Below are 11,747 nucleotides of genomic sequence, written 5' to 3'. Positions count from 1 at the left end.
CAAAGTCTTAACCTTGCTTCCAAACTCCGTCGCATTCCTTGATTGCTCTGCCGCCGTAATGGCTGATTTCTTACAAAAAGCTATTGGTGCTATGTCGATTGAAGATGAGGAACCGCTGGTGCTCCCGGACAGTCCTCAGTTTACGGTCGTGGATGCGAATGAGACCAGTGTACTTGGTCGCCTTCTCAACCCAGATTGCCAATCCATGGCTCGCATGATCGACTATATGCCCACTGCGTGGAGGGTTTATGGAAGGGTCCGAGGTATCGCGTTATCTCGTGATCGTTTTCAGTTTGTGTTTCAGAGAGAGGAAGATCTGGTGACTGTTCTGAATGATCGTCCGTGATCATATAATCACTGGGCAATGGTGCTTGAAAGATGGACTGCTTCTCCTCCTGTGGACTTTCTGAACACAATGGAGATTTGGATCCGTATTCGGAATATTCCGCAGATTCACTTCACGTCGGAAACTATGTATAAGCTTGCCTCGGAGATAGGTAAAGTAGAGGTGATTGCCTATGATCCAAAAGTATCCCATACTAAAGAGTATATCAGGGCAAAGATTACTTTCCATGTGGATAACCCAGCTAAAGCGGCGAGGAAGTTGGCGCTGAAATCAGGTGGAACTGTCACCACTGAATATGATTATGAAAAGATTCATAAACGTTGCTTTCACTGTCTGAGGCTAACACATGAGAAGATCCAGTGTCCTTTACTCAGAAAGGGGCAGATAAAGTCTAATGGTGGGAGCTCGAGTTCTGCGATTATCCCTAATAAAATTCCTAGTCTGCCTGCGGTGATCAACCAAGCGAGAGGTGAAGCGTTGGTGGCTCCACCGGGTTTTGCACCCCTGTTCCCTGAACTATCCCCTACTGACCAGAAGATGGCTATGCTCTACATATCTCATTCTGATGAGACTGAGCGCAATGCAAGGATCCTGAGGGTGCGACAGGGCATTGAGGACAATGCAAGAGAATCGTCCTCGCGACTAATAAAGATTACGAATGAGATTGATAAAGGCAAGGGTCATGTTTTCCACTTCCCTGAAAACATCAACTATCAGGGAGATAGTAGTAAGCTTTTTCGTGCTGGTGCTCAGCTGCTGCTTGGAAGTATTGAAGATGAAGCTGAATCATCTGCTAAAGCTCCTGATACCATGTCGGCCCCTATCCTTGGGTCGTCAGGTTTTCAGCTTGGCCCCTCTTCGGAGGGGCGTGCTTCCGGAAACTTAAGCTTGGGCAAAGCTCCAAGGATCCGGCCTCCATATTGGAAGAGGAAAGCAAACTCCACGAAAAGGAACTCTGTCGCTGGGCCTGCCTTGAAAGATCAAGATCAGACGGCTACAAATGGTTCGAAGAGGAAGCAGAGTGAGTCAGCTTCGGCCGTGGACAACAAAACTCCAAAGTACACAAATTCTTCGGTGGCTTCCGTATTGAAGCCGCTGCAGCCGCAATGAGTATTTTTTGTTGAAACTGTTAAGGAGCAGGTAGCTCTGAGACAGAACAACAACTCCGGGTGTTTAGGAGAAAATTTCACCCGGATTTTTTATTTCTTATGGAGACAAAACAGAAACGTGTGTTCATGGAAGGTTTGCAGCAAAAAATGGGTTACAATCAGTTAGTTACGGTGGAGCCGGTTGGTTTGAGTGGTGGGCTTGCTGTAATGTGGAAAGATAGCTATTCGGTGTCGATTCTCTCAGCGGATAAGAGGATCATTGATATGGAGGTTACATTTGGGTCAATCAAGTTTTTTCTTACATGTGTGTATGGGGATCCTGTCAAAGCAAACAGGCAGGAGGTTTGGGAACGCTTGACTCGCATTGGGTTAGTCAGAAATGAGGTGTGGTTGCTAGCTGGTGACTTTAATGAGCTAATGACTAAGGAGGAGAAAGTTGGTGGGGCTGAAAGGCATGAATCTTCTTTTTGGGATTTTCGCAACATGGCTGAAAATTGTAAAATACGTGAGCTAAGATACACAGGTAACTGCTTATCTTGGGGTGGTTGGAGAGAAAGAGTATGGGTCCAGCGTAGACTTGATCGCAGTTTTGGGAATAATGAGTGGTTCTCCTTGTTTCCAAGATAAAGTATGGAATACCTCGAGTTATGGGCTTCAGATCACCGTCCAATCAGGATATGTTTTGCCTTAGAAAGAGATGATCCGAAGCGCAGTCGTTTTTTCTTTGACAAAAGATACTTGAATAAAGCTGGTATTGAAGAGATTATTAAAGAGAGCTGGGGGACAGAAGGTTTAGATCAGAGCAATACTATGGAACACATAGGACGATGCAGGAAGAGTATTATGAAGTGGAAGCGTTATTCTGACACCAACTCCAGAAATAAGATTTCGAAACTAAAGGAGGCTTTGGAGAAAGAAGTGGCTAAAAGGTTTCCTTCATATAATCTGACGAGGAAGCTGAAAATGGACTTGGCTGAAGCTTTAAGAGAGGAAGAGGTGTTTTGGAGGCAGAAGTGTAGAGAAGAATGGTTGCGGTCTGGTGATAGAAATACTAAGTTTTTTCACAATTGCGTGGCTGGGAAGCGACTTCAAAATCGTATACTGATGCTCCTGGATGAGCTGGGACAAGAGAATTTCTCGGAGGGTTCAAAAGGTAACATAGCTGTTGAGTATTTTCGGGACTTGTTTAGGAGTTCTAACCCTTTCGACTTGGAAGCTTTGTTCACTGGGTTTCAAGGGCGGGTTACTCCGGCAATGAATGTGATGCTGTCTGCTCCGGTTTCAGCAGAAGAGATCAGAAAGGCAGCCTTCAACATTAAAGGCAGTAGTGCTCCAGGAGAAGATGGACTTACTGGAATTTTCTATCAAAAATTTTGGCATATAGTGGGGCCGAAGCTGACAGAGGAGATCAGTGGTTTCTTCAAGAATTTTGTTATGCCAGATGGATGGAATCATACCCAGCTCTGTCTCTTGCCAAAAATTACCAAGCCGACAAGAATGCAGGATCTTCGACCTATCAGTCTTTGCTCAGTTCAATATAAGATCATCTCGAAAATATTGAGCAAACTGCTGAAGGCAATTTTGCCGAGCATCATCTCTGAAACTCAGGGAGCCTTTGTGTCTGGGAGGCTCATTTCAGACAATATTATCTTCGCACACGAGATGGTGCATGGGTTGAGAACTAATCAGAAGGTGTCTGAAGAATGCATGGCGATAAAAACCGATATGTCCAAGGCATATGATCGTGTGGAGTGGAACTTTTTGGAGGTGCTTCTTGAGAAGATGGGCTTTGAGAGAACGTGGGTTAGATGGATAATGGCTTGTGTCACGACAGTCTATTTCTCTGTTTTGCTGAATGGGAATTCACATGGATTTATCAAACCTGAGAGAGGTCTGCGCCAGGGTGACCTGCTCTCTCCATTTCTATTTATCTTATGCGCTGAAGCTTTGGTGTCTTGTCTCAATGCGTCTGAGGAAGCGGGTAGACTTCATGGCATTAGGCTCTCAGCTTCAGCCCCGGCAGTTCACCATCTGTTGTTTGCAGATGACAGCCTTCTCTTATGCAAAGCCAACATCTTGGAAGCAACAGAAGTGCTGACATGTCTTAAGGAGTATGGAGATGCATCAGGTCAGATGATTAACTTGCAAAAGTCGTCGATAATCTTTGGCTCTAAGGTTCCTCATGATGCGAAGGAAGAGATTAAAGGTATCTTAGGTATAGACCAGGAAGGTGGTGAAGGGTCTTACTTAGGTTTACCTGAGTGCTTTAGTGGTTCTAAAGTCAAGATGCTGAACTTCCTTAAGGAAAAGCTACAGGGGAGACTGAGGGGTTGGTTCTCGAAATCTCTATCACAAGGTGGGAAGGAAATTCTCTTGAAATCTGTGGCGTTGGCGCTACCTATTTACGCAATGTCGTGCTTTAGGTTGCCAAAGGATGTGTGTGCTAAGCTGACTAGTGCTATGGTGGAATTTTGGTGGAGTTCTGGAAATAATAAAAAGAAAATTCCTTGGGTGGCATGGCAAAAGCTATGTAAGGACAAAGAGCTTGGTGGTCTTGGATTCAAGGATATTGAGAAGTTTAATCAAGCCTTACTTGCAAAGTAAGCTTGAAGAATTTGGTCTAATCCTGAGTCACTGGTGGCTCGGATTCTGAAGCACAGGTACTTCGCAAGAACTGATTTTCTGGAGTGCAGCATAGGAACTAGACCATCCTTTGCTTGGCGTAGTATCATTCATGGTAGGGAGCTTCTCTCACAAGGGTTATATCACAAGATTGGCTCCGGGGAGACTACTAGGCTATGGTCAGATAATTGGCTGGTAGATGGAAGAGCTCGTCCCCCTATGTATAGACAGGATGCGATTGTTGATCTCACACTGATGGTGAGTGATTTGATTGATTCGAGAGTAGGAAGTTGGAGTGTGCCAAGAATTCGAGAACTAATAGTGGAGGAGGATGTTGAGCGTGTATTGCAGGCTCCTATTGATTTAGCTCATCAAGACCAGAAGATGTGGGGTTTCTCAAGGAATGGAATCTACAATTCAAAAAGTGGCTACAAGTTAGCTGAGACTTTGCAGGAAATGCAGCTTCCTCCCTCTCCAGGTCTTCCTCTAATAGAAAAAAGACTTTGGAAAGATCTGTGGCAGACCAATACATCACCTAAGATCAAACATTTTATGTGGAGAGCACTGTCGGGAGCGTTAGCTGTCAAAAGTATATTGCAGTCGCGGGGGATCTTGTTAGATACAACTTGTTTCAGATGCGGATTGTCAGAGGAGACAATATGCCATGTCCTCTTCCACTGTGAGGTTGCGAAGAAAGTATGGACAAGATCTGGTTTTCCTATGCCATCTGGTGGTTTTTCTGTCAACTCGGTGTGACTCAATTTCTATCATCTGATGTCGGTGAGCAGGAAATTACCAAAAGAGAATGAATCTCGCCTAGCCTTTCCTTGGATCATGTGGCAAATATGGAAAGCCCGTAACTCGTTTTGCTTTGAACAATGGACGAAGGATGCTGAACTGATCTTCTCAAAAGCGTCAAACGAAGCTACTATGTGGCTAAATATGTCACTTATCAGTGGAGACGGTCCTTCATCGCAAATGACTAATCTTGAGGCAAGAAGTAAATGGCAAAAACCTCCTCCTGGAATTACTAAGTGTAATGTAGCATCGTCTTGGGTAGATCCCCTGTTGAAGGGTGGAGCAGCTTGTATTGCTCGAAGCCATACCGGCATACCACTGGTGCATAGTAGGAGTGCTTTATTGCCTATGAGTTCTTCCTTTGAAGCAGGGTTGTGCACTCTTCTACGGGCATGCACGGACATGCACAACTTACATTTCAAAAAGGTAATCTTTGAAATCTCATCTCCGCTTGTTTTGGATGCCATTAACAACCCTCGATTGTTCCCGAATGTACCAATACTGCTATCGAGTACGCTTTGCTCCTTGCACCAATTTGATTATTGTCAAGTGGTGTTAGTAGCAGAGGGAGTTAACTCATTAGCGTTTGAGATTGCCGCTAGTGTCACTACAGGCCTATGTTACCAATCTTACATTGCTAATGGAGGCCCTTCTTGGTTATCTCCTGCTATCAGAAACCAAGCACTGCCATAGTGCTGATCGTCATGAATCCGCCTGATGGCCGCGAAACTAGTGGTCTTTGGAGTTGTTTACATTGTGTTAAACGCTTTATTTGGGTTCTTTTGTTTAAGGCTTTGGCCTTGTGGCATCTACTGATGTCTTATTTGCTATTTTCTGTTTCAAAACTTGTGTGATTTCAAGTCATTTGACTTGTTTTTGAATGAAATTCTTGACAAAAAAAAATGTAATTAATATGATATCAACATGCGCAAGTTTACTGTTTGAATAATAAGGAAAGTTTTTAATATTTGTCTTAGTTCTAAATTTTGCTCAAGGCTAAATTAAATTGATAATTATTATCCCCCTAACTATATATGGGCTTAACGAAATCGACAATAGTTTTGAGCTTGTCTACATAAGCGATTGATTAAAATAAATAAAAAATAAAATTCAAAAAAAATTGACCAATAGAATTATAACAATTTTCCTGAGAAGCTCTATATTAATGTCATGTCAGCAGAAATCACTAAAGTGACTTCTCTTTTAATATATAGGGGGGGAATATATAAATAGTGAAGAGTTACCGAACTGAACTGAAATAAAGAAAGTGGTATTACCGAATATACGGAATGGATGTTAATTTTTAAGAAATCGTAGTATATAAATATGATTTAGTATATAAAACCGATCAAACCGAATAAACTAATTAATTAAAATATAGTAGTATACTTATATGTAAATTATATACATACATTTATTTTACTGATATGATCTTCATATTTAAGATATTGATTTTAGTAATTTAATATTTTGTTTCAAGTTAATTTTTTTTTTTTTCATTTTTATCAAATTAACAAAACATAATGATTTAGTATATAATACGTTCAGTAATGTTTAGTTATTTAATAATATAATGGATTACTATTTTCTTATTTTTATTCTATAAAAACTATTATTACTAATTTAATATATTTACTAATTATTTTAAATAGTCAAAAAAATATATTTTAAAACTTCAATATCTTCGTATTTTATTTTATAACTCAAAATATTATAAAAGACAAATATATTTATGGTTTTTGGTATAAAACCTAACCAAACCAAAAATCAATTGTATATAAACCGAACCAAACCAAACCACAGTAGCTATGGTTTTAACAATTATAAACTAAAATATCAGAAAACCGGCAAAACTGAATCGAAACCGAATTGAAATCCGGATTGGATACTCCTAAGTTCTAACCGAATGTATTAGTCGATCTGACCCTAGTTGCAATATACTAACATACACCACTCCATGAAATCTCCTTACCGTGCGCCCATCCTCCCTAAAAACTAAGCTAATTTCCTTTTTTCTTTTAAAAAAGCCTTCCGATATACCAGCCGGTTAGAAGACGACGGAGATGATAAAGATCCCTCGGTAGCAACGGTGTCGTTTTATTAAAAAGAAAAAATTAGAGGTCACAAGAATATATAAGAAGTATAGGGGCTATCCAATAAATACTGAAAGTATTATTCGAGGTAACCCTAATTCCAATATACAGGAGTTTCCTCATCGTCTCCAAAACTCCATCTCTGCCGTCTTGAGAGCTCGACGGAGACAAGAGAGAGAGATTGTGACGATGGCGGAAATCAAAGAGAACTATGACCTGACACCACGAGTAGCCCCCAACCTAGACAGACACCTGGTGTTCCCCATACTCGAGTTCCTCCAAGAGCGTCAGCTTTACCCCGATGAGCAGATCCTCAAGTTCAAGATCGAGCTTTTGAACAAGACAAACATGGTTGATTACGCCATGGACATCCACAAGAGTCTATACCACACCGAAGACGCTCCTCAAGGTAATAATGTCTGTTGAAAGTTTGAGTCTTTGTGGCTTGGTTTGATTGATGATGAGTCTTGTGTTGGTGATAGACATGGTGGAGAGGAGAGCTGAGGTGGTTGCGAGGCTCAAGTCTCTGGAGGAGGCTGCTGCACCGCTCGTGACTTTCCTTTTGAACCCTGCTGCTGTTCAGGAGCTTAGGGCTGATAAGCACTATAATCTCCAGATGCTGAAGGAACGCTTCCAGGTTTGTGATTTTGTCTGGTAAAGTTGTCTGATTTGCACAGATAGTCGTCTGATTTGTGCTCAAAATTTTGTCTGATTTGTGCACAAAAGGTTGTCTGATTTGCATTTGGTATTCTGAGGAACTCACTTGTTGTTGTTGCGTGTGATGTGTTTTTCTATCAGATTGGTCCGGACCAGATTGAGGCGTTGTATCAGTACGCCAAGTTTCAGTTTGAGTGTGGTAACTATTCTGGTGCTGCTGATTACCTTTACCAGTATAGGACTCTGTGCTCTAACCTTGAGAGAAGTTTGAGCGCCTTGTGGGGAAAGCTTGCATCTGAGATATTGATGCAAAACTGGGACATTGCATTTGAAGAGCTTAACCGCGTTAAAGATATTATTGACTCAAAGGTCTGGTTTCTGAGTTCCTTCTAGCTTTTGTAGCTTTATGTGAGTATATATATTTACTAATTAGCCTTTGTTTTTTTTTCAGAGTTTTGCGTCGCCGTTAAACCAGGTGCAGAACAGGATTTGGTTGATGCATTGGGGTCTCTATATCTTCTTTAACCATGATAACGGAAGGACACAGATCATTGATCTTTTTAACCAAGACAAGTAAGTTCAACCCTTGTCCCTTGCTATTCCTTAGTTCAGGTTTATATAGTAGCAAAGTAACATCCTTATGTTCCGTTTATGCGGTATTGTATACTAATATTATTTATTTATTTAGGTATCTGAATGCCATACAAACTAGTGCTCCACACTTGCTGCGTTACTTGGCAACTGCTTTCATTGTCAACAAAAGGAAAAGGCCACAACTGAAAGAGTTCATTAAGGTCATTCAGCAAGAGCACTACTCCTACAAAGATCCTATTGTCGAGTTCTTGGCATGTGTGTTTGTCAATTATGACTTTGATGGGGCTCAAAAGAAGATGAAAGAGTGTGAAGAGGTAAAAGCCTTTCACATGTATTTTGTATTTCTGGATATGGTGTAGGATAATACAATCAAGAGTCTAACATGCTACTATGATGCAGGTCATTGTGAACGATCCATTCCTTGGAAAGCGAGTAGAGAATGGAAACTTTTCAACTGTACCACTGAGAGATGAGTTTCTCGAAAATGCCCGCCTGTTTATCTTCGAAACCTATTGCAGAATTCATCAGCGAATTGACATGGGGTAAGTTCTCTCTTTATTCTCTTCGTCCACTTCTCATGGAACTGCTCAATTTTAGTACCTTTTTCTACTCCTTGTGCATAAAAAAATCCTTAGTCCTGGCTGCTTTTGATGATAGAAAGAAGTGTTTGTGTGGTCTTGTAGTATAACTTTGTATTTATATTGAGAATATCATGGCCTTGTCAGGGTGCTTGCTGAGAAATTGAATCTGAACTATGAGGAGGCAGAGAGATGGATTGTGAACCTTATCCGCACCTCAAAGCTTGATGCCAAGATTGATTCCGAGTCAGGAACCGTAATCATGGAGCCTACTCAGCCCAACGTGTAAGAAGAATACCATCTTATAGTAGTCACTTATGTCTGAAAATTCTATAATCTAAACTCGTTTCCCACGTAATGCAGGCATGAGCAGTTGATTAACCACACCAAAGCCTTATCAGGACGGACTTACGAGTTAGTGACTCAGCTCTTAAAACACACACAGGGGCAAGCAGCTCGTTAATCATAATTTTGCTGTCGACTCTATCCTTAGATTTTGTTTTGTCTGGAATCAATTGTTTTTGACCTTTGAATCATGCCTACACAGATGTTCTTCTTTGCAAAAGTTCTATTTAATGTTGGATTCAGACTTTTTCTTAATTTTGTTAGCCAGATTAACCCTTTGTTTAATCTACTGAAGGTTATTTTACTATCAAAGCTTTTAAGGTTTATTTACTTGTGACTAAGCCAAAATAAGTTTCTGCCAAAATATGAGCAATTCTAATTAGATTAAGATTGAAGACAAGCATAGCATATGTTACCAGTAAACAAAACTTTCAATTACGACAGTGGAAAGAACAGGTCACAGTTGTTGCCTCAAAAGTCTAAAGTATAAAATTACACCAGGAATCAAACGCACAAGAGCCACCAAAAGAGAAGATCTCCATCTTTGAATCTAACCTATGTGAAGTTTCTTCAGTATGAAGGGCTAGTAGTAGCAGATGGTTTAAGTTTCTTTGGAGGTGGGTTTCCTCCAGAGAGCACCACGTACGAATAGAAACACAACATAGCAGCACTGCAATGAAAAAGACACGAACACAAGGGTGCATGATGAAGCCAGTAAAAGATAAGATACATCAGACTCTCTTATAGATCACAAAAGAACTTCTCACCTGACGACAGCAAATAGCCCGGCAGGAAACAGCTTCTTAGTCTGCAAAAGTACAACATTAAGCAGTTGAAGTCAAGCAAGCAACATTTAAACAATCAGCATGATCACAAAGACGATGAATTACCATAGAGTAAGCTGTGAAGTTCTTCCAGAAGACGACAGCTGAAAGCACTGCAAATTTATTGTATCGAAAGAATGAGTAAGCACAATGTGGACATAGTGATCTTGGTTAAGAGATGAACACTTTTTAGTATCCCACTTCTTTCCATATATCCACTAATAGTAGATGAAGATTACCTACTTGACCTAGAATATAAGGGAAACTAGATTTTCCCTGTCGCCAAATCTTCATGCTCAGCGTACTAAGAGCTAGAAGGCCACCACCATAGAGGACCCCAGTACTTAAACTTGTAAGATTTCGAGAAAACGCAAATCCAAGTAACCCTCCACTCATAACCAGACCACCTGAGAAGTAAAATAACACCAATAAGTTACCTTGACAGTGAATACTCTGATATGGTCTGCTTTAAGACCTTTAACAAGCAGCTCAGTAACGCTAAGATTTCAATTTTTTTGAGAGAAAGTCGCAAAAAGTACCATAAGGAATGCCAAAACAGAAGTCATGGATCTTCGCTGCTCTTTTAGGCTGTGTTGAGCCAACATGTTCCTCTACCGACTCTGTGATAACCTCTTTCCCCGTAACAGATTCATCCACTCCTGAATACGGTTTCGTTGTATTCTCAACGAAAGGTTTCGAAACCTCAGCTGCATAGCTCAGAGAAGCTGGTGTTTCCGAGCTATTCCCATCAACAACGCTTCTAACTACAAAAGACTGCCACCATGCCAAGCGTATTATTAGCTCAGATAACGCATTCAAAAAGGCACATAGAGCGACAAGCAAAGAACTGAATAAGATTTGTTTCGAGCTATCAAAGAAGGATGCAATTCAAGTCCAAAAGATGAGCCATTTCTAAGTCTCTGAGTACGACTCAAACCAATCAAGCTCGTCGCTTTTCGACAGCAATCAGGAAATTACGATACTGGGCATCAATGTAATCAGATCAAAACGAAGAAAGCTCGGTCCTTTACATGAGATACTCGAAGAAATTTACCTCGGGACGGAGCCTAAGGCTTCGAAACGATCGGTTCTGGAAGTGGAATTGGCGGTTGGTGGAGGAGAAACAAGCAAGCTGGGAGATCTTCGCTGCCATTTTTCGAAATCTGAGACGACGATGATGATGAAAGTGGTTGATTTTTTTTTGATTGATTGATTGATTCAGCCGGCGTTAAGGACTCTCTCTTGCTGAAATTGAAGACGATGCTGATTGGACGATCGTGGCCGTCCGTTGGGGTTTGAAAATATCGAACGGTCAGATGTGGGCGAGGAATTACGCGCATTACAAAGTTGGTAGTTATCGTTTGGATTTATTTTGTTGGGACTTTTCTGGTTTGTATTTTTTTTTTCTTTTTTAATCATCGACTTAAACAAATTTATATCGATTTAACCATACCGACACGAAAAACGGTTGCATTTTTACACGAGAGCTAGACTATCCACCTTAAAATTATGCGTATGTGATACATAAATGATTTCTGAGCTGAGGAATCTTGCTTTCAAGGTCTTTATATCTTCCAAATAATTTGTAAAAATTGACCGTTCTTCTGGTTCTGAAACCATCTTCGTCAATTTAGAACAATCCGTTGTAAACTTGACCTGAAACTTTCTGATTTGTATTTTAGTATCATCAATTTGATGCGGTTTGCTTTGATTTCCGATTTTTTAATTAAAACTATTATCATCAAAATTTTCAAAAGATCAGTTTATTTTATTTTATTTTA

General features: G+C 40.6%; 3 protein-coding genes across 3 annotated transcripts; 2 read left to right on the top strand and 1 right to left on the bottom strand.

The window, feature by feature from the left end:
• The first annotated feature begins 364 nt into the window (after positions 1-364).
• LOC106413301 lies at positions 365-1,456 on the top strand. Its single transcript, XM_013854100.2, has one exon. It carries the CDS (start codon positions 365-367, stop codon positions 1,454-1,456), a length of 1,092 nt encoding a protein of 363 aa, XP_013709554.2.
• Positions 1,457-7,045: 5,589 nt separating this feature from the next.
• LOC106415887 (eukaryotic translation initiation factor 3 subunit E-like) lies at positions 7,046-9,468 on the top strand. Its single transcript, XM_048764744.1, has 8 exons — positions 7,046-7,377; positions 7,451-7,605; positions 7,767-7,994; positions 8,077-8,198; positions 8,314-8,533; positions 8,619-8,761; positions 8,945-9,082; positions 9,161-9,468. The coding sequence occupies exons 1-8, from the start codon at positions 7,158-7,160 to the stop codon at positions 9,258-9,260; spliced, it is 1,326 nt and encodes a 441-aa protein (XP_048620701.1). The 5' UTR covers positions 7,046-7,157; the 3' UTR covers positions 9,261-9,468.
• An 84-nt stretch (positions 9,469-9,552) lies between these two features.
• On the bottom strand, positions 9,553-11,238 carry LOC106416288 (protein FATTY ACID EXPORT 1, chloroplastic-like). The gene is made up of 6 exons (XM_013857147.3): positions 11,021-11,238; positions 10,506-10,740; positions 10,206-10,373; positions 10,033-10,079; positions 9,910-9,950; positions 9,553-9,812 (listed from the first exon to the last, which is right to left on the bottom strand). The coding sequence occupies exons 1-6, from the start codon at positions 11,117-11,119 to the stop codon at positions 9,713-9,715; spliced, it is 690 nt and encodes a 229-aa protein (XP_013712601.1). The 5' UTR covers positions 11,120-11,238; the 3' UTR covers positions 9,553-9,712.
• Positions 11,239-11,747: the final 509 nt, after the last annotated feature.

This window comes from Brassica napus, chromosome C8 (genome assembly GCF_020379485.1).
Source record: "Brassica napus cultivar Da-Ae chromosome C8, Da-Ae, whole genome shotgun sequence".
Classification (NCBI taxonomy): domain Eukaryota; kingdom Viridiplantae; phylum Streptophyta; class Magnoliopsida; order Brassicales; family Brassicaceae; genus Brassica; species Brassica napus.
The sequence above is the reverse complement of the archived record's forward strand: the minus strand, read 5'-3'. Positions and strand labels throughout refer to the sequence as shown.

Coding starts and splice junctions, on each gene's coding strand:
- LOC106413301 (XM_013854100.2), top strand. CDS start 365: ATGGTGCTTGAAAGATGGACTGCTTCTCCTCCTGTGGACTTTCTGAAC.
- LOC106415887 (XM_048764744.1), top strand. CDS start 7,158: ATGGCGGAAATCAAAGAGAACTATGACCTGACACCACGAGTAGCCCCC. Junction 7,606..7,766: donor TGCTGAAGGAACGCTTCCAG/GTTTGTGATTTT, acceptor TTTTTCTATCAG/ATTGGTCCGGACCAGATTGA. Junction 8,762..8,944: donor CATCAGCGAATTGACATGGG/GTAAGTTCTCTC, acceptor TGGCCTTGTCAG/GGTGCTTGCTGAGAAATTGA.
- LOC106416288 (XM_013857147.3), bottom strand. CDS start 11,119: ATGGCAGCGAAGATCTCCCAGCTTGCTTGTTTCTCCTCCACCAACCGC. Junction 10,374..10,505: donor CTGTTTTGGCATTCCTTATG/GTACTTTTTGCG, acceptor TTTACTTCTCAG/GTGGTCTGGTTATGAGTGGA. Junction 9,951..10,032: donor ACTTCACAGCTTACTCTATG/GTAATTCATCGT, acceptor GTACTTTTGCAG/ACTAAGAAGCTGTTTCCTGC.